This window comes from Polyodon spathula, chromosome 7 (genome assembly GCF_017654505.1).
Source record: "Polyodon spathula isolate WHYD16114869_AA chromosome 7, ASM1765450v1, whole genome shotgun sequence".
Taxonomy (NCBI): domain Eukaryota; kingdom Metazoa; phylum Chordata; class Actinopteri; order Acipenseriformes; family Polyodontidae; genus Polyodon; species Polyodon spathula.
In genome coordinates, this window is record NC_054540.1 from 55,913,251 (window position 1) to 55,936,126 (window position 22,876).

Sequence of the window (22,876 nt, forward strand, 5' to 3'; positions counted from 1 at the left end):
CAGACCCCCACCTCTCCTTCCCGAGCGCCTTTCTTTAGTCCCAGCACGGGGGGGGGGTCTCCGCCCCTCCTCGCATTCACAGCCCCCTGGAAATGGGTGCAAACCGTGCAGCGCGCCGCTCCAGACAGAGATCGCATGGTGAGATTTTCAAAAGATTTCCACTGAAATCTCTCATTGCAAATGCCAGGCTTGGGTTGTGCTGAACGGCCGCAAACAGTTTTACCTTTGTAATGTAACGCTGTGTATGCTGGTTGGTGCATTTTGCTATACAAACAGAAGTTTGTTGCTGATGAAATGTTTGCTTGTGTGTGTGTTATCTAATTACGTAATTGTAGTCACTTTTAAAAGCACGTAGGAATCGGATTACGCAACATATTTAAAAGCTAGGGGTCAGTGTGTGGAACATGGAGACGGTTTGGCGCGGATATCCGGTTAGGCTTGGGCGATGGGTTTTGTTAAGTACCTTAAAACACGTTTGCATTTATTTATTTATTTTGCATGAGGTGCGAGTCAAATGCTGGTGTTTTACGAACAGTCGATAATCTAAAGCTCAGGTGAAGATGTGTGTTGTATGCTATGTAACTAACCTTGACAAGTTTTCGTGCTGTCATAGTTTAAGAACTCTTGAGCACAGCATACTATATTAAACGAATGCTTTGTTATCTTTATCAGGAATATCTTGCGTCGTGTTTTTTTTTTTTTTTTTTTTTTTTTTGTAAATCTCCGCTTTCTGAAGGGGGGTGGCGGGTTGTCTCCAATGAAAGTAGCTGTTCACGGGTTAATCGTCTCTTTCTAAGTCCACATGCCGCGTCATACACCGTGTTGGGTGGGCGGTCATCAATATAAAGCCGCTGAGACCATATGAAGAGCACTTTGATTTGAAAAGATGGACCGTTCTAATGTGGTGCGGGCCCGGGGCGGGAGACTGCATCCTTCCGCTCAGGCGCTTTGCATGTGACGGGAGTGAATGTATAGCAAATCATTAGCAAATCATTACATTTGAGAGTTTTAATGATCTTCAGTAATTACACAATATCTGAATCAGTTAACCACAATGGGCATGTCTCACTGACAGATCTAAAGGACTGCCAATTGAAGTTTAAAGGAAAGAGGCATTGTGATTTGGGATCAATATGCATACATTTGCAGCTAGGGTTCAAGATCTGATGCACTTTGCATCCAACCACAAGACATAGCCCCGTTCATACAGTTACTGTGGAGCTGCAGGCATGCCTTGCAGGCACAGTGTCAGCTTCATGCATGCTGAATTTGCAGGACACGTACAAAAACATCTTGCTTTAAAGACAGACATATTGCTGTAGCCCACTTCAGTAGTGATTTTGTTGCGCGGTGTGTGGGGGAGATGGCACTGTAAATGTTGCAGCTCCCTCTCCATTACATGCTGCATGTAGAATATTCATTCTCCTGTTGTCTTCTTAGCAGGTTTGGGATGCATTGGAAAGAAGCTGGATGTCTTGAGGAGAGAGAAGGATGAGAAATGTCTGAACTGACTCTGAAGGATGAAGAGCGTGGCAGGAATGTGGGTCACTGCCGTGCAAAAGTGCTTGCAGTGCAGATAGCCTGCACTGTCAGACTGCAATGCAACCACTTGTAGCATTGCCTTGCTGCATGCTCGCTTGTTTGAATCCTTTATCAGAGCTGTCTACGGGACTGGAAAGTGGGCGAGAGCGTCTTGGTGTCGGCTGCCCTCCCTGCTGTGGCACTTGTGTTAAGGTGCATCTAGTGCAGTTAGTGAACTAGCCTAGAATCTACTGCGCTGGGTGCTCCTTCTGGCATACGTGCTGCACTCTGCTTCAGGGCTGGCCCTGGTTGAGCACAGCAGCCTGGAGAGATGTGCTCTGTGCAGAAGAGGCCTGTGTGCGAGACCCCCCTCTGTGTACGATTGTGTGTTACAATACAGTCTGTTCAATAGGAAGTGTCATTTCAGAAATGTGTGTGTTAAGAACTGCTAATAAATGTGACTCTTTGTGGTGTGAAATGCTAGCTTTCCAGACCTGAAAAGTCTTCAGGTGTAGTGTTTGCATGTGACTGTAGTAAACGTGTGTCTCCTGCATCTGCATCCACAGAGCCTTGATGCTGGCTGTGTGGACCTGCTGTGATCGCCAGAGAGCCGCGCAGTGTGCAGGAAGGAGATCCATGGGATCACTGCCGCTTTCTTGCAGGGGCTTGTGTATGCGTGTGACCTGGCCAGGGCACAGAGGCTGTCCGTCTGCGCAGCACCAAAGTGCTCACAGTGCAGGTAGTGCTGACTTCGATCTACTGCAAAGTGGGCACTTCTAGTGGTGCCTGACACTTGAATCTCTTCCTGTGTGTGTGTGTGTTTGAGATGTACAGTGCATGTTTTTAATTTTTGTGAGGCACGCAGTACCGGTTAGTTTTGCAGGTTTGCATCCAGCTTTGAGATTCCTCCGCTGTGCAAATCCATGCAAAACTCGCCGTGGCTGCGACCGGCGGCCGTCCTGACTCCACGCCACGCTTGCTTTCTGACTGGGGTTCTGCACCAACGAGAAGCCAGGATTGGGACAGATCTTCACGCTGAATGCCTTTTGTTCATTATGTAGTCGTATTCCAGTATGACCCTGCTTGCTCAGGGACAGGGTGTATTGTGGGAAGCGAAGACGCACTGGAAGAAGGAGGTGATGTCTTGGGTCACCTATAAGCAGCAATGTGGCGGGAGCTCCAGTCTTGCTGTTTTCGGGTGGGTGGCGTTGCAGTCTTATTTAAATGTTTAAAAATTGCACGGTATCCATCTGTAATCCGCCAGATGCTCACATCTCCAATGTAAGTGGCAATGTTGTGATTGCTGGCCATGCAGTGAAATATTCAAACAAGCCTTCTGAATTATGGGCAAGTGGTCTATTTGTTTTATCTCTTTTATTTATTGTACTTTAAGTTTAAAGATAATAAATTGACTAATAAACATTAAGAATTGCCTGTGTATTGTTTTCAGTGTATTACAAACCGTTTGCATGCATTGTTTCTCAAGGATGCATGGTTTATTTTATTGTGTTTTTTCAAAACTTGCTCCTGCCCTAGAATTACTCGTTACTACAACCCCTTTGTTTGTACCCCAGAATTCCCATCGCTTTTACTGAGTTAGTTCTTGCTTCTATGACGTACACAATAACTAATGGTTTCACTGGGCAGATGTTTATGACAAAATATATTCATGTTTCCCCCGAAGTGGAAATGTACAATCCCTTTTGGAACTCGTGAGCACCCTCCTGTGGTGAGTGGAGCAGACCGGGCACTGTAACGGGTTCCCAATATTGGTGTCTAGGACTCCAGGCTGATCAATAGCATGCCTAATGCAACGGATAGTAATCGCCAAATTCTAGGTTTGCAAACGCAAGCAGGCACATTACAGCGGCTGAGTTTGTGGCTTTGCAGCTGTATTGAAGTGGATGTGTTGCTCATTGATTGGTGCTCCAGAGACGAAGCTGTGAGCAGGTAAGGCATTGTGCTGCAGTTCAGGGAGGGAGGGGTGTCGGTCCTGACCTTCACTGCCACGTCTCTGCCTCGAGGGATCCGTGCATCCGGCTCTAGTACTTGACTCTGGAGAGAGCAAGTCGTGTTGAGGGGTGGAAAACAATGCACATTTAAACTAGCGGGTCCTATCATGCCTCCAGAGCAATGCAAACATGCACAGCTTGTTCTGGAAAGATGAAGCAATATGTATATTAAAAGCGCAGGTTCAAAGTTAAAACTAAAAATGGATGCGTCTCCCAATGAAGCCACATTTGTCAATCTCACGTGCCAGTATTGGCCCCCAGCCCTGTGTGCCCGAGAGGGGTGGGACACTGGCATTCGACACTTTAATCGAACAAGATTGCTGTTCTAGCGGCAATGACATTTTGAAAGCTAGGTGGCGCCACAGACCGAAGCTGTCGGCTCTGTTCAGCGACAGTAATGAATGTGTTTTTAAATGTTGCGGACAGGCAAGCAGTTCCTTTGGTGATTCAGGTAAAATCATTGAAAACAACTTGACCTGGCCAGGCTACGTCATCTCACCGCATGAGACACTCGGTCCTGCTAAAACCCTGGACCTGCATTCTGTTTATAAGGTGTGTCGTGACGTTGATTGAGCCCCAGCTGTCACATTTAATGAACGGTAAATGACTCTTATGCAATCTCTTCTGTTGAGAACTTTGTCATCGCGTTCAATCCACACGCACTGACACTGCAGCCAGCTCATTTACACGGAGTGTGTGTGTGTGTGTGTGTTACTGCTGTTTTTAGGAGACAGGTATAATTAAAGCAAGGTGTTTTTTAAGGTTCTCGTGTAGACGTTGAAACTCGCCACCCTTCCATTATAAACAGTGTTTACAGTAACGGTACAGGGGCAAATGCGTAAAATAAAAGCGACTGTTTGAGCAACAGGGAAGGAAGAGCACATGAATCAGTAATTAGTAACGTGTTCATGCATTTTCCAAAAATGAAAGCAACATAAAACCATAATACAAATCCTAAATATTACATTAGCAATGAATACCAAACAAACTACAGATTATAACGAATAACAATAAAAAAATATTAGTTAATAGCAGAATATTGGTATATTATTAACATTTGTTCCAATTAAAACCGATGTTGATAATTGAATCATAAGACACTCTAACAATGTTGAGCAGTTACACCACGGTAACTAATTGCTGTGAGATATGCAGCAACTTATGTTTCATTTACTGTAGAACAACATGGAAAATGGACCGAAGTTTGCATGCAAATTGATGATGTTTTTCCAACTGTCTGGAGGCGCTCCCTGCCAAACACGGCCACCGGTGCCTGCGCGCTCGTTCCGCAAACAAACGGGAACGCAGAGACCGGGCGAAACCGCGTGTAAACACCGGGAAACGGTGTGGATACAGACTCGATTCCAGCTCAATGAGTAACACGGGCTGCAGATATCGACCCATCGGCCACGTCCCTTTCCCGAATCAATACCACGTTTTAGTTTCTCCAGGTAGTTTGCACTTTTTTAAACCTAGTAATTTGAAAGCAGTTCATGTCGGTTGATGAAGACAACAAAAAGACGCCACTAATTCAAATCCGCGAGGGAGTAAGTCAACCAGTTGTTCTATAAATGAATCTAGACGAGACCGCTTCTAATTTGGTAACGTCCCCTGGCCCCAGAAATTGACATGATTATTATTGTTGTTGTTACTATTATTGTCTGTAGCAGTAATGGAATGCCCGGTCTGTTTTCCCTCTGTGTATTTCTTAAATATTTGATCACGACATGGTGAATCGCGTGTTGGGTTTGGATGCACGCCGGCCTGCGTGAAAAGCTAACTGGATGAGCGCAGCCCTCCTCGGATCCATATTTTAACGATGTTAATTACACCCTTGGCTGCACACGAAGGTTAATTATGAGGTGTTCAAATCAAGAGAGTCCCGGCTGACATCCTCTCGGCTAAGCCGGACGAGGATCGGGATCTAGGTGCATCGGTTTAGGAGATGAAAATGAAGACAGTCATCACACGCCGCGCATTCACCGCTGGCATTAGCAGAAAGTGAGATAATAATTAATGTGAATCATCATGCCGGAGGCAGGCTTGCTCTGAGAGTGCGAGCCAGGAGTCTGTTTGCTTAACTAATCACTGTCGCTTTTGCAAGCGATACTTCGGGCTTCCCTCTCATTAAACGGTGCGTAACTGTAGTCGGCGCATTTACTGCGGCACGTTTACAAGCAGTTTATAACACGTGTATGCCTATATTATCAATTATATTGGAAAGGAGAGTGTGCCATGTTTTACATAAAGAAGAACGGTAAGGATTGTGCTATGAACCTCATTCCACTGATTTCTCGTTTTTACTTGTTAAACGTGGAGTGGAATGGCTCTCCGGGAACGCGATTGGACACCCCTGCATTAGAGATATACTAATAAGCACTGATACAGCTGAGATAGATAGATAGATAGATAGATGATAGACACACAGTGAGGGCTCCCATTGTCACTCCACCCCAGGTTCGGGAACGCGCTCTCCCGGGGTCGGGAACGCGCATCCCGTCTGCCCGCACTGTGATTTAAAGCAGGTTCGCTCAGCAGTGAGCAGCATCGCCGCTGGCAGCCGAGCAGAGAGCTCTGCTGAGAACGACTCTCAACGCAATTGCAAACCACTTGTTCTCAGCCTCTTTAAAACAAGCGACTTTAACAGTGCATTACAGGAAGCCTAGACGTGTGCAACTAACGCCGTGAGCGCATTATTTGTTTGAAACAACAGTGCAAATATGCAGACACAGAGAAGAATCTGAGAAAAGTTTTTTAAAGCAAGCTGTTGGGTTTTTTTTTTTTTTGAAGCGATTAATTATAGTTATTTGCGTTACTAATACCTGATCTATTACTAAAGAAGCCGGTTTCTGAAAATTAAACAGAGCCTCAATTTACTCCGATTGTGTACGGGTTTTAAACAGATTTGTGGCTCAGTAGTGTGCCGTGTCTGTACACAACTCTTCTCTGCGTTCGGAGTGCCATGGTAGGTACCCGGGCTCCAGGTGTGTTGTTGCTATGGCTACTCCAGGTCGCGCAGTCCAGCGGGCAGGTAACCAGCTGCCACGAGGTGCGCTCGTCCTTTCAGCTTCTGCACCCAGGGGTGAAGTGGGCACCCGAGAAGCCCGTCTCAGGTATGTATATTGAGCTGTTCGGTATAGTCCATTAATCCACTGTGCTTTCACTGTTTGATAATCCATTTACTGCCATTGGGGGGCAGTTTCTGAGGATTCTGCTGCGTGCCAATATCGTTCTTTAATGTATTGTTTTTGTGCGTATTTTACAATCTCAATATATATATATATATATATATATATATATATATATATATATATATATATAATATATATATATATTATATATATAGTATATAATACATTATATTACTATATATTGGAAATGTTCAAATCTGGATCATTTATAAGAACAGTTTGGTCAGAAAATACCAGCCCCGAATATGATAGTTAAGAAGTGTCAATTAAAAAAAAATATGTTGTGTATATATTGAACTAGTTGAGTGCGTTGTTCAGCTGAACAACTTGTCTAGCATGCGAAACTTAATTGGCTATTTTGCATAAATAATGCTGTGGAAATCTATGTACTGTGATGGCATGTTAAGACAGTGAGTGAGCGCTCTTCTGGTTAGTCACACTGCTTCATCCTGCTCCTTCATATTAGAATGTGTGTGTGTGTGTGTGTGCAGAACCTCTATATGAAGCTCAGCACAATATAAGCCAGTTACAACACTACTTGATCCAGTCCTGTCCAGTCAGTAACCAGTGCAGTGCTGCTGGAGGGTTTTCATTCAGTGTCTCAGTGAACAGCGTGTGGCTTCACAATTCATTCCTGTAGCGCTGTTTTCTTGAACCAGTTTTGAGGTTGGTTTCAGCCGTGTCTGGCAAATGAATCTGGACGTTCTTAATTGTAATTGGAAACTGGGAATCAGTGGTACAATAACACTCCTGTCAAGCCCCCTGATTGGATTTCAGACTCTGGGGTTCAGCACAGTTCTGTACACGCCATGCAAACGTGTCTCTTCGTGACCCTTCTGTACTGAATCTCTTCCTTCTCTGTCCCTCTCTCTTCCTTATAGTTACTTATTCCCCTGTCTCTCTGTCTGGAGAGTCTCCTTGTGTGTCCGTCTTTCTCTTTGTCTCTCTCGCTCTGGTTTCTTCGTAAAATCCGTTTTTAATTTGAGGGCGTGCTTGTGAAGAAATAGTGACAGTAGTAGCAAGCTTTCCCTTTCCAAACTGTCCTCTGTCCTTGTCTTCAGCAACATCTGAGATATCCAGACGTAGAAAACTGTAGCCAGGAGCTGTGCTTTACTGTGGAGGACAGGAGAGTGGAGCTGTGGGGACTGGTGCAGAGATACTGTTTGAAGAAAGAGAATGGAATAATAATAATAATAATAATAAAAATGCTGCTGCTGCATGTGGCACCAAGGGAACTCTGTGTGCCTGTGGGACCTTTCGTACAGAATGAGGAATCACACTCTGCTCAGAGCATAAAAGAAGAAAAAAGAATAAAGGGGAAAACAAACAAAAAAAAAAAGCCTCCTAGCCTCATATATTCTGGGTTATTGTGTGCCTTTGAAAACAATCAAGGGTTCTGAGCACTGAAGGGAAGTCTGTTACAGAACAAAAGAGACCTTTTGATGTTACCTTACTCAGAGCTTCCTGTAAAGAAAACACACGCACACGCACACGCACGCACACACTCGCAGACGCACAGCTGGGGGCTAGGTGAGATAGCAGGACAGCACTGCAGATCTAGATATAAAAAATAAAAGCTCCTTGCTGTATATACAGGAGATGTTCAGAAAGTTCTAAGATGCAAGCTGCTTCTGTTGGACTCTTCTGTTGGATTTCTGAAAGCAGCAAATCAGTTTAACGGTACAGTGTAACACTAGCTTGAACCAACATAGCTGCAGGTAGGAGCTGTTTAATGCATTTCATTAGGATTGGTAACACCAGTGACAGTGCTTTATAGTGATTCCTGTGCAATATGATATTGAATGAGTTTTGAACCTGTGGCTATTCTGTTTTATTGCTTTTAGAAGACTTGCATTTGTCTTTGGGCTTGCTTCAATACAGGGCACCTTGGTGCTGTTGATCTGCTGCTTGTGATGAAGCACACACCTTCCTCAGGACTTGTTGTAAGGATGGGGCCTGGATTGGGGGCCGGGGTCCCCTGGGGTGCAGTGGGGCAGTTTCTCACAGTGCAGCATGCCCCCGGAAGGGGGGGTAGATGATTTGCAGCTCTACTGTACATTTACTGTATATTCTTCATTCCCCGCGCTAACAGTATGTGCCTTTAAAAAACAAAACTCAGGGATTGGAACACATTGACGTTTCCTTGGTTTCTCGGGTGGGCTCCTCAGTCAACATGCCTAATGACATTGGGGGGGCCATGAGAGAAGAACGATTGGGAAGTGGTGTGAAGCACAGTAAGGGCATGGTGAGTCAAAGGCAATTCTACAAAAAGGATAACCGTGTGGTTTTGGCATAAGCCCGGGGAAAAAGCACTTTTGCTAAATTTCTATAATAAACTTTCAAAGGGCTCTAGGAAAAAAAAAAAAACTAAATGCATAACCATGCCTCTCGGTCAGGACCCTTGCTCGTAGATCAGCCTGCAGTATTGAGCTTCGTGGCGTGTGCTGAAGCGGGCTCTCATCTCGAGGGGGTTGTAAAGTCTGCTCTCCTGATGCATTGGAAGACGCGAGCAGGGCTGTGGGCTTGGCAGCTCAACGGAACACACTTTATTATCAGGCCTGTTTATGATGCAAATAAGTCTGGCAGGATACCAGAAAAGAATTACCGGTGGCAACAGCAGCTTTGGAAATGTGACCAGATTAAAAAAAAAAAATAATAATCCAATGATCTTCTGACAGTTTCCCTCGTCTAACTGTTTGATTGAAGAGAGGCAGGATCACAGAGGGGCAGTTTGCTGGTGCTGTTGTTTTTATAACAAGCTCTTAATGGAGAACAGAGTCTCTTCAACAAGTACCTTCAACAGTGTATTTATAACCCGTTCAATCTTAAAAGGCTATTCTTAAACACAGTGCAAGACTACCGTCACCATCAGATAATAGGCTCACAATTTCTATTCTCTTGGGCAAAACAGCATGCAAAAACCACATCAAACCATCACACCTTTTTCATCTCAGTTTTTTGATAATCTGGTTGTTGAATGGGGTGAAAATACTTTTCAGCGTTTTACAGAACAGGTTTCCACCTTGCATTTGCCAGAGGAGCTGGTAATAAAACCCTTTCCCCAGATCGCTGTGCTTTTTACTTTTCAGGGCAGCTGTGAAAGAGTTACCCAGAGTGCTTTTCTTTCTAATGCAGCATTCATGAAAGTGTCAGTTTTTACTAAAGCCAGTGATTCCCGTTGCTAGTTTTTCAGTCTCCGCATCTCCCTTTAAGATGATGATATCGACTTCTTGTTTTCTTCCATTACCTAAAATTAGCCCCATCTTCTCTCTTTTTATGCATTCCCCCCTGTAGTATTGATTCCAGATATTAAGCTATCTGTTTAAACGCAATGGGCAATGTGCAGAGAATATGGGAGGTGATTCTGGCGCTTGTCACTTCACCTGACGATTTATTAGGAACAAATAAACGATGTACAGCAGTGTTCTGGGGCTGTCTACCTTTCTGTGCATATTGATCATGAAAATGATTTCATTTAGTGTTCTTTTGTGAAGTACACACAGGGACTGTAACTCAATACTGGAGAACCTGAAAACACTCCGCCTGATTGAAAACACCATCCAGCAGTAATCGAAAGAACTGAAATGCAACTGGAAGGCTTTTGCTCATTTAGTTTAATGTGTCATAATCTTAAGATCTCAGAACGCTGAACTCAGTTTAGAGTTTATAATATATGAAGCAGTCCTTCCCCACCATAGGGTTCCCCTAGCTTGCCATGCTCATTAATTTACAATAACAACATTTACAACACTTTGCAGTGCTTTATTACACTTTGCCATGCTTTCACGATGGGACATGTTTGCGTTCTCCTCAACCTTATCTTGTGCCATAGCAGACCCAGGCTGGGGTTCAGTGTATAAAGGCTGCTGGCCTCAGAGCGGGCTTAAAGAAGTACTGGATAACAAAACAAAACAAGACTGGGATGTTTCTGGTGACCGTAATTGTACTTTTGTAATTCAGTACTCATATTAAAAGCAATATAAAAGTTTACCTTGGTAAAATGCTAGCACAGTATAATAAAGCATGGTAGAGCACAGGGAAGCATTGGAAAGCCCAGAGAGGTACGGTAAGTGATATTAAAAAGCAGAGAGACCATGGTAAAAAGAAGGGTCAGCATTTGAAAGCTGCTAAATTGCCATGCACGTTTACCAGGGTACGTTCTTATAATGGCAAGGAGCTGAAATGGAACCCCACTCACCCAGAACAGGCGTTCTCATAACTAATCAGTGGGTTTAGGAGCGTGGTACAAATTCACTACAGCACAGTGGTCTGCAGTTTATCCTTCATGACTGTTGTACAGATGTGACAGCCCTGGGAAATCCCACAGTGTTGTTTACTCTACCATCTATCGCCCGTGTGTCGATTCTGCCTGTCGGGTTAATTATTTAAACTGACAGTCGGTACACTGGGAGACGCTCTCGTTCCCCGCTCGGCTCCTAGAGCAGCCGGATATATTGTTGAATCAATTCTGCTAACAGCAGGAGGCTGTTTCTAGCCTTGACTGCGCTGTGTAATTGCTAGGATGATTTCCTGGTGTCTGACACAAATTCATTTTTCCACTGCAGTCAGGGACCAAAGTGGTTTTGTTTTTATTCCGATCTGCATTGCTTTCTTGTACTCCCAGCTTCTTCTCACTACAGATGCTGATCAAAATAACAGATGGGAATGGAATACTAGTGTTTTTAATACAAGCTGCCTTTTAGTGCTCTTTGTTAGTGTGCTGGCATTTTCATTTACAATTCTGCATTTCTATTTGTATTTTGTAGCATTCAAGCATATCAGGGGGGTTTGAGGACTCGAACCTTGGTGCTTTGTTGGGCTTGATCTTGCAAAGAAAGCATCTTCTAGGCTCATGGCGAATCGATTCTCTGCAGTTTACAGTGACATTTATTTATCTCTAAAGGCGACATTCTTGTCAGTTAATTATCCAGCTTAATGGCTTGTATTTGCTGCCACAAATGATTCCTGCGAATCCAGTTATCTCTCTGGATACATGACCTTTGCATCGCTAGCAGAGTGAGTGAAATGCAGGGTGAAATGCAAGCTTGGTTTTGTTATTTGGTACATCCTGCAATTGACAATTTAATATGGACTTTGAGACAGGCAAATGGGCAATGCAGTACTGTGGGTATGGTGAATGGGGTTTAGCAGAAGAATCCAGTCCTTTAACAAAATCACAGTTCTCTAATCCACGGCATTCGGTTGAATTAGTAAATCACCGAAGATCAGTTCTGCTTTACCCTGCCTCTCTGTGCTTTACAATGTTTAGCTGCTGTCTGCTTTGCCATGCTTTCACTGTGCTTTTCCACTGGTAGATGCTCTCAGGGTGCAGCTCTGTTCTCACTCTGATTGCTGGTTCCAGGGTGGGCTGGTAGATGCTGTCAGGGTGCAGCTCTGTTCTCACTCTGATTGCTGGTTCCAGGGTGGGCTGGTAGATGCTGTCAGGGTGCAGCTCTGTTCTCACTCTGATTGCTGGTTCCAGGGTGGGCTGGTAGATGCTCTCAGGGTGCAGCTCTGTTCTCACTCTGATTGCTGGTTCCGGGGTGGGCTGGTAGATGCTCTCAGGGTGCAGCTCTGTTCTCACTCTGATTGCTGGTTCCGGGGTGGGCTGGTAGATGCTCTCAGGGTGCAGCTCTGTTCTCACTCTGATTGCTGGTTCCAGGGTGGGCTGGTAGATGCTCTCAGGGTGCTGCCTCTGTTCTCACTCTGATTGCTGGTTCCAGGGTGGGCTGGTAGATGCTCTCAGGGTGCAGCTCTGTTCTCACTCTGATTGCTGGTTCCAGGGTGGGTTGGTAGATGCTCTCAGGGTGCTGCCTCTGTTCTCACTCTGATTGCTGGTTTCAGGGTCGGACCTGCAGGTGTGCCTTCCCAGAGGACCCACGTGCTGCTCCCGCAAGATGGAGGAGCGCTACCAGGCAGCGGCCAAGCAGAGCATGGAGCTCAGCATGCAGGCCTCCAGCAGCGAGCTCAAGTTCCTCATCATCCAGAACGCAGCGGTCTTCCAGGGTAGGACACTGGGCACGCTTCCCTTGAATGAGCAGTGAGTGCTGGGGTGCTTGACTGGCTGAATGGAACAGACGGAGAGTTCAGGACTGGGTGTCTTTCTTTATGCTTGACAGTTTAGGCAGGCATGTGTTAGACATTTTAACATTTTTAACTGTTGACAAAAATATGCAGGTGAAGCACAGATGCATGTTCATTCAGCACACACACAGTCTTGTGATGGCTTCCTCTGATTGGTTACAAAGTTTCTCAATATGATGATGGAGTTTAAACTGTAACGCGTTTAATCCTGAGGTCTAAACATTTAGGAAAAAACAAATCAGCCCGAAGCACAGTGCACTCGTGCAAAATGGTTTTTTTTGTGATCACACAGTCTGTTTGTCGGCTGGATTTCCTTGGTTTTCAATTGCCTTCCGCAAGGATTTTCAGCGTCACAGCGTTTTTGAAATCTTTTGAGGGGGGGAAAAAAAAGATTACAGATGAAAACGATAGACATATATTTCAGTAAAACAGATATGCATTTGTACATACATGCGTGATGGAAGGAAGTTTCTGCAAGCGAAGTGTACTGGGAGTCTTCTTAAACACTGTGGTTTAACTGGTCCTGTCTCAGCTCTTGACACTCTCTGATATATTCAGCAGCTGTGAATGCCGTGTTGCTGTTCTCACATCAGAATAATTACCATCTCTCTCTATATCAGATACAGAGCCAGGGTGAGTGGCTGTGGATTAGTACTGTAGTTCTGTCTTTGTATCTCTCTCTCTCTCTCTCTCTCTCTCTCTCTCTCTCTCTCTCAGATACAGAGCCAGGCTGACTAGCTGTGGATTGCTACTGTAGTTTCTCTCTCTCTCTCTCTCTCTCTCTCTCTCTCTCTCTCTCTCTCTCTCTCTCTCAGATACAGAGCCAAGATGACTAGCTGTGGATTGCTACTCTAGTTCTTTCACCTTGAGTTTTACAGGATTTATTTTGAAGCAGCCATCTATTAAAGCAAAAGGCGTACAGGTTGAAGGCTCTGTGGGGGTGTTTAAATATAGAAAACAATGTCTTTCATCCAATTCTCTGTAGAGAGAGAAACAGAAATAGAGGAAGGAGGGACCAGGAAAAAGAGAGAGTCAAGGAAGAGGGGTTGAAAGAAAGAATGAAAGATTGGGATAGAGAGGGAAAAAAGGAGAGAGGCAGAGAGAAAGGGAAAGATAGAGACGTGAGATAGGGAAAGCGGGGGAAATGGGCAGAGATAAAGAGTAAACCAGAGACTTGAAAGAGGGGGAAAAAACGAGATTATTGAAGGAATAGGCGTAGAAAGAAAGAAAATAAATGAGTGGAATAGAGAGAAAAACAAGGGATTAGAGAAAGACAAAAATTGAGGAAGAGGAAGATAGCTAGAAGGGATGAAAGAGAGGACAATGAGGTGAGAAGTAAAAAGGGATGCAAGAAAAGAGAGAGACAGATTTTTTTTGTATTTAAAATCCATCACAAACTGTCCTAGTGTACTATCAAGCTGAAAGCGTGTGGTGTCAAGAAAAGGGTTTGTTCCTTCTGCACCCCCACGGATCAATACTGATCAATAATAAATAAATACAGAATTCAGGTAAGGCCAGTCAGTCACTCAGTCACACTGTTGCAAAAGAAAATGAATCTGTTTCAGTGTCGGGCTCCACAGCCGGTCTGTCACGATGAGCCTCAGTTTTAATTCCTGGCATTTTCCTAACAGGAAGCAGAGAAAATAGCCCCCCCAGAGGAACACTGAGAGCTTCCCTCAGAACACATTGCTGTCTGCAGAATAAACAAGGTCTTTACAAACTTCGAAATGAGAACGAATTGCCAGATCACCCATTTGATATCTTGTTAGCAAGGTTGCTAAACCACAAGCTTTCACATGAGAGGGATGTGACCAAGACTGTGGTGTGACAGCATTGAGAAGACTGGCATCACAGAGCCATGTGGAACCAACATCATCAGCCAATCAAATTTCACTACTGGCTCAGCCAATCGGAGGTCCTGGTTTGGATTTTCTTAAGCTCTAGAACCCAGACTAGAGGTCAGTAAGGTCTGGTATCTGAATACCTGGGCAAGGTAAGAGAGACATAGGGAGGAGAGGTTACTGCTGGGGTAGTGCCCTCTAATCGTGTTACAATTCAAAATCGTTCAATTGCAGACTGATTTACCCTCTCACTGTTGTTTTCTTAAAGCCAGGCATTGTATCACGATCTACTTGGTGTCAACATGTTGAAACGGTTTAGAGAGTCTCTGCCTGGGAGGAATTGCACCTCTTCTGCCACTTCAATAAACAGAATGCATCAATCCGCCCGGCTCCTTGCTGAGACTGGCCAATGAAATATTCAAAGTGTTTACCTATGCACTTTCTGCGCACATACTGGTCCACTTTTAAACAGCTGGAAGAAAACAGGGGCTGCAGGAGCCAGCAGGGCGGAGGATATCCACACAAATAAAATACAGCAAAAATGTAGTCCGAGAACAACATCTATCATTCTTAGCGGAGGCGTTTTTATAAGGTCACCAATTCCTGTGCGCAGAGCTACAGAACATCTTGATCTTTAAATTCTCTATCACAAGATAATGCTGTTAAAGTAAACAGTGGGTCCCCGAGTGACTCGTGTGGTGCGAGGGGTGAGTCACACAGCGCAGGTTCACGTCCTGGGCTGGCTTTCGCTGGGGACTCCAAAGGGAGTGTCGCTTTGGCTCTGGCGCTCCCGTTGGTTAGGGAGGAAAAACCAGCAAGGGATGTTTCTCCGCCTCACACTACAGCGAACCCTGCTGGCCAGGTGCCTAGCGAGCTCACAGGTAGACACTGGCAGGGCTGGCCTTTGTCCTCCAGAGGTCAGTCGCTCACTGACAGTTCCTGGGTGATAAAGGAAGCTGGCTTGGTCGTGGGATCGGAGGACCTTTGGGTCTCCTGAGCCATGGGGGGAATTGCTGTGGTGAGGGGGAAATAATAATGGGACACACGAAATATAATTTTTTTTTAAAAATGAGAGAGTGGAGGAGCCCTGGCTGTGATGGATGCCTGTGGAGATGCGTGTTTATGAGCTGTGTTTCTCCGCTCGCTCTCTTCAACATCACGTTGCCTCGTTACAGGGCAGATCAATCGTAACTGCTTTAGGGGAGCCCGGGAGCAAAGCTGCCCACAGATTCGTTCCTCGCCCGCAGTGTTTGTCAACAGCCTGCATTTCATTCATTTTCCTTATGTCTTTGTTTTCACTGTAAAGTTTCTAACAGCAGCCCGTTCTCAGATACAGTCCTGGCTGGACAGTGCTACCCTACGAGCCTCCCCTGCTCTCCCCGAGAGGAGCTCCCCGCAGTGAAAACAAAGCACATGATACAGCACAGGCACACACTGTGAAGCACAGAGAGTTCTAGTAAAGCATATCAAAAAGCATGGCCAATCAGGATCAGCGTGGCAAAAAGGAGGTCCCAAATAATGAGCGTTAACCATGGAGTTTATTATTGGCTCAACTTTGACTCGAGTTGGAAAGGGCATTTGGAAGACTGAAGGCTTTTCAAATCCTCCCAAAGCCCTGCCTCTTTTTCGAGTTTGAGCAAAGACACATTTTGAGTGAGAAATAAAACCAACAGTACCGGAATAAAACTAGCCAGATGAAACGAGTCCAATGAAGGAAGGAGCAGTTCATTTATTTGCTGCAAGCTGTTTCTTTCTAGTTATAAACGTCAGAACTGTTTCCTTCCTCTCTGAAGGGTTTGCCCTTGTTTTGAGAGCGCCAGCCTTTGACTCTGCACTTTTGGGCCACTGTAGGGCTGCAGATGCAGGATCTCCATTTAAAATTTTTTAAATAACGCTACCTTTGGTAGAAAAAGAGTGAAGTTTATTCATGCTGCTCTGATCCCTTCATTTTGATACAGGTAGTTTTTTTTTTTTTTTAAAACCTTTTGTAATTGGAAGATGAGATTCTAATTTAAACGGAATTGAATTCTTCGGATTCTGGGCAGCCCTGTTAAGTTGCTGTAACGTATCAAACACTAAAAAGTCAGGGATTTTTTAAGGGGTCCCTGTTGATTTCACATCTCAGTAATCACGGATTCGAGCCGAACGTTTTATATTAAACTCCCAACCCTGCATGAAACCATCATGGTGAAGCAGCATTCCCAATGTAACCCTGGGAAGCTGGAAGGCTGTGCGCGTGCACGGCGTCTCAGGAAAGTGCTCCGTTACCTGCATGGGGAGCAGCGGCTCTTTTTATCTGGGGTCTCGAGCTGGGTGTTGTTGGCGCGCAGGAGGACTCCTGTGGAAGAAACATGCTGGTGCTGTCTGAACAGCTCTCAGTGCTTCTGTACAATCAGCATGTGTCTCACAGCAGGGGAAAAACACAACAAACAGGAAGCTTCCTTATTGGGGTTTTAAGCTTGCCAGCCTTGAAGCAGCAGGTGGGCAGAGCCATGGGAATGGAGAGACTGAGTTTGATTGGCTGCTTTAGACTCTGAGGTGGTGAGGTCAAGGGCTTGGAGAAAGAGCCAAGCAATGTGCTTCTGCACCCTCTGCTCCACCTGCAATGCAGAGAAGAGGCTATTATTATTATTATTATTATTATTATTATTATTATTATTATTATTATGTGATCTTTCCTGCTTTATTGTATTTCTGTAAATGTTGTCTAATAGCAATTCAAGTTCCTGCATTGTGTATAGGGTATGTGTAGGGTTGTATAAGAGATGTACATTTGTATTATTACGGATTCATTTCGTTTATTTATTTGTAATCAGTTGGATCCACGGTTAGCTACCCAATTTGAAAAGCTCAGTTCCGAAGATCACCATGACTGTTAGCAGGCTGAACCCTGAAATCACACGCATGCACACTCACACGCACGCACGCACACGCACGTACGCACATACACACACTCTCACACACACACACTCATATTCGTTGCCACAGTGCACTGTAACAGATGTGAATTAATTTTAATGCATTCAGATAAAACGCTGACTTCGTGTGGAGGTGGTGAAATTTCTATCTTGCAGAGAGGAGGTAATTCAGTAAGAAGCATCCTTGGCTGTCGATTTGCAGTATTTAATTGATAGGTATTTTATGCCCTGGACAGAGGGAGGTGTACTCCCAGCGGACTGGCAGTGTGGGTCAGGGTTAATGATTTTATAAAGCCAGGACTCTGGGAACAGCTCTTTTATGAGGAGTGCACTTGCTGTTTGTTTTTTAAAGCAGCTTGGAATAACCTCCAGCAAAGCCAGTGGAAATAAAGAGCCTGCTTTCACATCGCCTGTTAGCTGCAGCACAGAGACAGCCACATGTTTCAATTATTATTTTATTAGAATTTATAAAAAGAAAAAATACTAATAAAAAGGGGGGAGATATTAGTCAATTTATTTAACAAAGTAAATAGAAAGCAGCAGTGCTGTGTTGACCTGGCTGCACTGTTAGCATCGGCACAGACTCGAAGACAGGATTGGTACCTCTGTGCCTGGGGACCAGATACCATGTGACTGCCATTAGGAGACATCAGTATGGGCTGGCCCTTGGGCACACAAATGAAAAGTTATTTAAAATTCGCAGCTACTCTGTGAAGGTTGAGGAAAGGGACCTCGTTGTGCTCTTGTCCTGTGAAATGGGACAGTGTACGCACTGGCCGTGTCTTTTTCTTTTCAGAAGGTCCAGTCACTCTCAGCTGGTCCTTCGGGGTGTTTTTAACCCCCATATCCTCCCCTACACACACTGACACAGACCCATGCTGTGCAGTCATGAAGCTGATCATGTGAAATTTTTGTGCTTGGTGTTCAGCCCTGCCATTCTCTGCTCCGGCACACCCAGCATTAGCCAGTCCAGGAGATTCCACAGAGCTTCCGATCAGGAGTCAGCATGAGCGAAACAGAACACGGCACTGAATAATCTCAGAGAAAGCTTTGCCACGGGCAGCTTGCATAGTAGTCCTGCAGTTTTACTACTGGCATGCTTTTTCAATTCTTTCACTGTGCATGTACTGTGCTTTATATACTGTGTGTGCGCATAAGTCTCAATATAGTGCTTCAGACTTTACTCATCTAAAAAACAAAATCCAGCTCAATGATCTTATCCCTCCTCGGTGGGCACACAACACAAACAGCTGCCTGTTTTGGTCAGCACAGGCTGAAGGGAGGGTTAAGACTATTGAAACAGTTCTGAAACTAGAATGACTCGACTCCAGCTGCAGGAAGTAGCAGTCCACTTCTTCTTCTGGGTTGTGTCTTGCTTTGAAAACTCCCCTCTTGCATTTTGCTTTAAGAAAGTGGGGGATCCATTATTAAGCTGTTCCCTGTGGTTCTACAGCAGCTCCTATTTCAATTGAGGATTGCAGTCAGGGCGCAAACACCTCGCATGAAGCACCTTGCATGTGAAAATCAATACGTAAATGAAACTCTGCACTGACAATAACACCTTGCATTTCCACAACGCTGCCCGGGAATCTCCTGACACACGCCTGAGGCACGATGTGATTGAGCTTGATGTGTTTTTAAAAACTTTATGACTTCAAAAAAACAGTGTTGCTTGCAGTGGAAGAGAAGACATCGGCACTAAAACAGCCTTTCGTAGATTGTGCCGTTGCTCTAGTTGGTTTGCCCCTTTTATGACAGTGTTGCACAGTCTCACCCTACACTGCGTTTACCGGTATATGTCAAGGCTTGATTGTGAATAGTTCATATCAGCCAGGGAATGACGAGAGCCACACAGGCATTGACTGGTCTGTCTGTCAGGTGGGAGCATTGTGTAGCCTCATATCATGAAAGCTCTTATCCAAATTACTCTCCAAAAAAAACACTGTTGTTACTTATTCCTTATCGAACTGGAATTGCAGCTGGTTGATCTCAAAACTATGGTCTTAAAGGATAGCTGTGCTTCAGCATCAACACCATGGCTTGATATCCCATGGCACACACTGTCTAACGAAGGGTCTCCTCCTGTCTGTCCTGAGAGTATTCCAACCAGTGCATCACACAGCCTTCTCGTGCCCTTGTTTGATTATAATGTGTGGGTCACATTGTTTGAAATTGTCCTCCTCCCCTAAAGATACAAGTAATGCATGCAGTGAAACACACAGCGCCCCTGAGCGGATCTCTAGTGATTGAGGTGAAAATATACACATCAATTTGATCTCCTAGGCAAGTGAAACCCAACTTATATGAAAACAGGACTTGTTCTAATCTGGGAAACACTTACTGTTCCGTGGAGACTGCGTTCCTTTAGGAAGTAGAAAGGGGGGGTGTGAGAGGGAGTTTGTAAGAGTTTTAATAGTGCGTGTGAGAGAGTGTCTGAATGTGCTAATAGTGTGTGTTAGTACTGGGGTCTCTCATTTGGTAAAAACAACAGCTTATTAACAATTCATCTGAAAGAATGGTCTTTAATAATGCATGGCAGAGCAGTGTGTATATCTGGGTGTATTAGAAGCTCATTAGCCTGTGGAAGGCCCTTGGGAGGCGGGGAGGCTGGGGCCTGGGGGCTAGAGGTCGAGGGGCTCGGGGGCGGGGCTCCAGTCCAGGGTGATTGTAATAGGAAGAGAAATATTTGGGTGGCTGGATACCCTGGACACTATCCCAGACTCTGTGGAACCAGCAAACCAGCAAGACAGCAAGCCAGCCTTTCAGTTGGGTGTGAGTAATAACTACATACCTATAACAAAGGCATTAGACCCTGTACATGTGTTCTGCATGAAGATTTATCTGACCAAAGGAAAAAAGGGCAGTCCGTTTTTATTGTAATGAAGACTCGAGAAAAACACTAAATCACTTGTTCTGTGAATGAATCATCAGTGACTTCACACACAGAATCTTAAATTAGAAGGAAATTCAAAGGGGGCTCCCGAGTGGCACACTTGGCAAAGGCGCTCCGCGTGGAATTGCAAGATGAGCCCTATAGACTCCTTCCTATAGTGGGAAACTCAAAACATACTCTCAAAAAAAAGTGTGAGCAATATCAGTCAAGTATTGCCAGATAACTAAAGTGGGCTACTCCATTCAAACCCCCTCATATTACAAGTGGATAGCCCCAGACTTCTGGTTTTTACACTGTAACATCCCTTTCTATGGCCACATTGCTTAATGGGTATAGTAATCACTGAGCAATGTGGCCATAGAACGTTTTAGATACCAACAAGTATGTACACCAACACCACCTGCTGGACATGAAGCACGCTGCAGCTCAGTCAGAGAAACCTGTCGTTTAAGGAGTGAAAAATGGCTGGATCTGTAAGGAGGAAGAAAACGGCCACAGGTAGCAATCTAACCACTCTGCCCTGAGTTTAATATGAGTGAAAAAAAAACAGTGTGAATGATCCAGGCTTAACAAAGTGTCTGTGTGAGCGAGAGAGAAACGCTTGGAGAAGAACACAGGTCAGCAAAGCACAGGCTTCAGTAACAGGATGTGTCAGATGTGCCTCCCACCAGGGGGGGTCCAGCTTATAAATATTTGAAAGGATTTGCCTGTGAGGTTGTTTGAGGAAAGCCTCTGGAGTTAACCAAAGAGCTGGATCTGCACAGCGCCATGGCAGGAGGGTGCAGAGGGGAGAGAGTCAGTGCTGGGATCATGGTGCGAGCGGGGCTGGGTGCCTGCTTCCTTCAGAGAGCCCCTCGCCCTGGTTAGCTTGTTTCCCACACCAGGCTCTTTGCTGTGAACTCGTTCACGTAACTGGAAAACTAGTCCTCCCATCACTTGAGAGCAGCATTAAAAGCCCCCGACATGGAGCGCCTGCCGCAGTGTTTCAGTGCTGCAAGTGTGTTTTGTCCAGTGTTTCAGGGTGTTGTGATTTGGACCACCGTAGGAGGTCTGTTGCTTGTCGCAATACTTTGCACGTTTGCCTGCAGGTGCGATTCCTCATAAGCAGCTTTCAGCAGGAGTTGAGCTTCCCGGGGGCTTTCTGCAAATATTACAATTCCAGGAACCTCGGCACTGCACAGAGAGACTCGGTGCATGAGAGAGCAGGGCTGGGGTCTGGGGATAGGATTGCTCATTGAGCTGCTGTGTGCTGATGCAGGCTCTGGGAGAAGTGCTCATTGTCCTGATCGGATTGACCGCTCTCCACTGCTTACTTGTGTGTGTTTATTATGCATTTTTTTATTGCTTTTTGCTGATCAGGGGCCAGGTTTGATAAATAAACATTCTCTCCTGAGCAGAATCTGACTGCACCATTTTGTTCCCTAAAAAAACACTTAATTGAAGATAGTGTACGTGTGGCTTTGCTAGCCTTTCACTCCAGTGAGCAGACTGTTAGTGTTGCTGGTTTAATGATCTAATGGTAGTCTCTATATGGAGGAGGGTCTCATGAAGGATTTGCAGCGCTGCAATCTACAGAGCTCTGTCTGTCTGTCTGTGTTTAATCTCTCAAAACAGTGTTAGACTGTGCATGGATCGAAAGGGCTCTGTCTGTCTGTCTGTGTTTAATCTCTCAGAACAGTGTTAGACTGTGCATGGATCGAAAGGGCTCTGTCTGTCTGTCTGTGTTTAATCTCTCAGAACAGTGTTAGACTGTGCATGGATCGAAAGGGCTCTGTCTGTCTGTCTATGTTCAAACAGTGGTGGGATCCATCCGGAGAAAGACTTGTTCTGTATGAACTGGGCAATCTACAGAGCTCTGTCTGTCTGTCTGTGTTTAATCTCTCAGAACAGTGTTAGAAGTGTGCATGGATCGAAAGGGCTCTGTCTGTCTGTCTATGTTTAATCTCTCAGAACAGTGTTAGACTGTGCATGGATCGAAAGGGCTCTGTCTGTCTGTCTGTGTTTAATCTCTCAGAACAGTGTTAGACTGTGCATGGATCGAAAGGGCTCTGTCTGTCTGTCTGTGTTTAATCTCTCAGAACAGTGTTAGACTGTGCATGGCTTTGAAAGGGCTCCTGTCTGTCTGTCTGTCTGTGTTTAATCTCTCAGAACAGTGTTAGGCTGTGCATGGATCGAAAGGGCTCTGTCTGTCTGTACAGTAGAAACCCAGAGTTAAAGTGTTAGGATTTGCAGCGCTGCAATCTACAGAGCTCTGTCTGTCTGTCTGTGTTTAATCTCTCAAAACAGTGTTAGACTGTGCATGGATCGAAAGGGCTCTGTCTGTCTGTCTATGTTTAATCTCTCAGAACAGTGTTAGACTGTGCATGGATCGAAAGGGCTCTGTCTGTCTGTCTGTGTTTAATCTCTCAGAACAGTG

At 45.0% G+C, this 22,876-nt stretch overlaps 1 protein-coding gene across 1 annotated transcript in view; it reads left to right on the plus strand.

The window, feature by feature from the left end:
- The first annotated feature begins 6,088 nt into the window (after nucleotides 1-6,088).
- Nucleotides 6,089-22,876, plus strand: part of gpc3 (glypican 3) — a 71,561-nt gene continuing 54,773 nt past the window's right edge. The window contains exons 1-2 of the mRNA XM_041256040.1: nucleotides 6,089-6,646; nucleotides 12,569-12,730. Coding sequence (XP_041111974.1) covers nucleotides 6,496-6,646; nucleotides 12,569-12,730 — 313 coding nt within the window. The 5' untranslated portion in view covers nucleotides 6,089-6,495. The remainder of the gene's footprint in view (nucleotides 6,647-12,568; nucleotides 12,731-22,876) is intronic.